At 39.8% G+C, this 1098-nt stretch overlaps 2 protein-coding genes across 2 annotated transcripts in view; one reads left to right on the plus strand and one right to left on the minus strand.

Annotated features, from left to right (window-relative positions):
- Positions 1-12: 12 nt before the first annotated feature.
- Pmar_PMAR028865 (60S ribosomal protein L6, putative) lies at positions 13-566 on the minus strand (the record flags this gene model as incomplete). The annotated part of the gene is made up of 2 exons (XM_002787901.1): positions 13-414; positions 491-566. Coding segments are annotated over 2 exons (478 nt in total), but the record flags the coding sequence as incomplete, so codon positions are not given.
- A 190-nt stretch (positions 567-756) lies between these two features.
- Pmar_PMAR028866 (40s ribosomal protein s15, putative) overlaps positions 757-1098 on the plus strand; it is a gene marked incomplete at both ends in the record, with an annotated part of 536 nt that continues 194 nt past the window's right edge. The window contains 3 exons of the mRNA XM_002787902.1: positions 757-837; positions 887-1022; positions 1076-1098. The exon at positions 1076-1098 is cut by the window's right edge and continues 4 nt beyond it. Of these exons, the coding sequence (XP_002787948.1) occupies positions 757-837; positions 887-1022; positions 1076-1098 (240 nt within the window). The remainder of the gene's footprint in view (positions 838-886; positions 1023-1075) is intronic.

Genomic DNA, 1098 nt, shown 5'->3' on the forward strand with positions numbered 1-1098 from the left:
GAGGATACATACCATTACTGAGAGTAAAACGGCACCTCAAATAACGAGGCATCATCTTATCCTTAGCAATAACAGACATTAGAGATTTGTCCATCTCCTTCTGATCAGCAATAAACTGAGCAGATAATTGAGATCCATCCTTCTGTAGAGCAAAGAACTCCTCTTCAGTCTTCTTGCCAGTATGCTTCTCATCCTTCGACTTGGCAAAATACTCATCAGTAAACTTATCAGTATTCACCTTAGAGATATCAATCTTAGTGGAAGTAGCAATAACATAGGCTTGATTAGCTCTACGAAGAGGTACACCATTAAGACGGAAAGGACCAGTAACCAAGAGTAAACCAGAGTCCAATTGCTTAAGGAATACAACACGTTTACCACGATAAGGACCAGCCAATAGGATAAGTACGCTACCTAATAGAACAAGAACAACAATGATTCAGCAATAATTGAGATAATTAGCTATAGTAGTATTACTAATTATTATTACCAGGAGTAATGGTAGATCGTAGCTTAGTAGGCCTGATGTGTAGCTTACGAGTATGGTTACAACACTTCGACACCATTAGGACGACAGTACAAGAGCAAGCGATGATCCAGGAGTACTAGGAGGCATCAACAACGTCACACCAAATCGATCAAAATTACCATAATCGATCACGCTATATTCGAGATGGTGGTGGTCGTTGTGGTGGTGATGATGGTGCTTGCTAGTGGTGATGACCTCATGGTGTGCTAGGCATTGTTGTTGTTATCATGTCTGAGGTTCCTGCTGCTGAGCAGCATAAGAAGCGTACCTTTCGTCATTACTCCTATAGAGGTGTTGATCTTGATGATGTAATAATAAGGTGATGATGATAACTTAGTGATTCGTATATTATACCAGATACTAGACTACTCCACTGAGCAGTTGATGCCTCTATTTAAGGCTCGTCAACGTCGTAAGTTCAGTAGAGGTATTAAATCTAATCCTATCACTCTACTTGCTAAAGTAAGGAAAAGCCAAGAGGCCACTCCCTATGGTAAATAATATACCATGTTTGTATAGTAGTATGTATCGTATTGTGATTATTAGGTGAGAAGCCTGAAGCTGTTAAG

Source organism: Perkinsus marinus (assembly GCF_000006405.1).
Source record: "Perkinsus marinus ATCC 50983 genomic scaffold scf_1104296929240, whole genome shotgun sequence".
Lineage (NCBI taxonomy): Eukaryota > Perkinsozoa > Perkinsida > Perkinsidae > Perkinsus > Perkinsus marinus.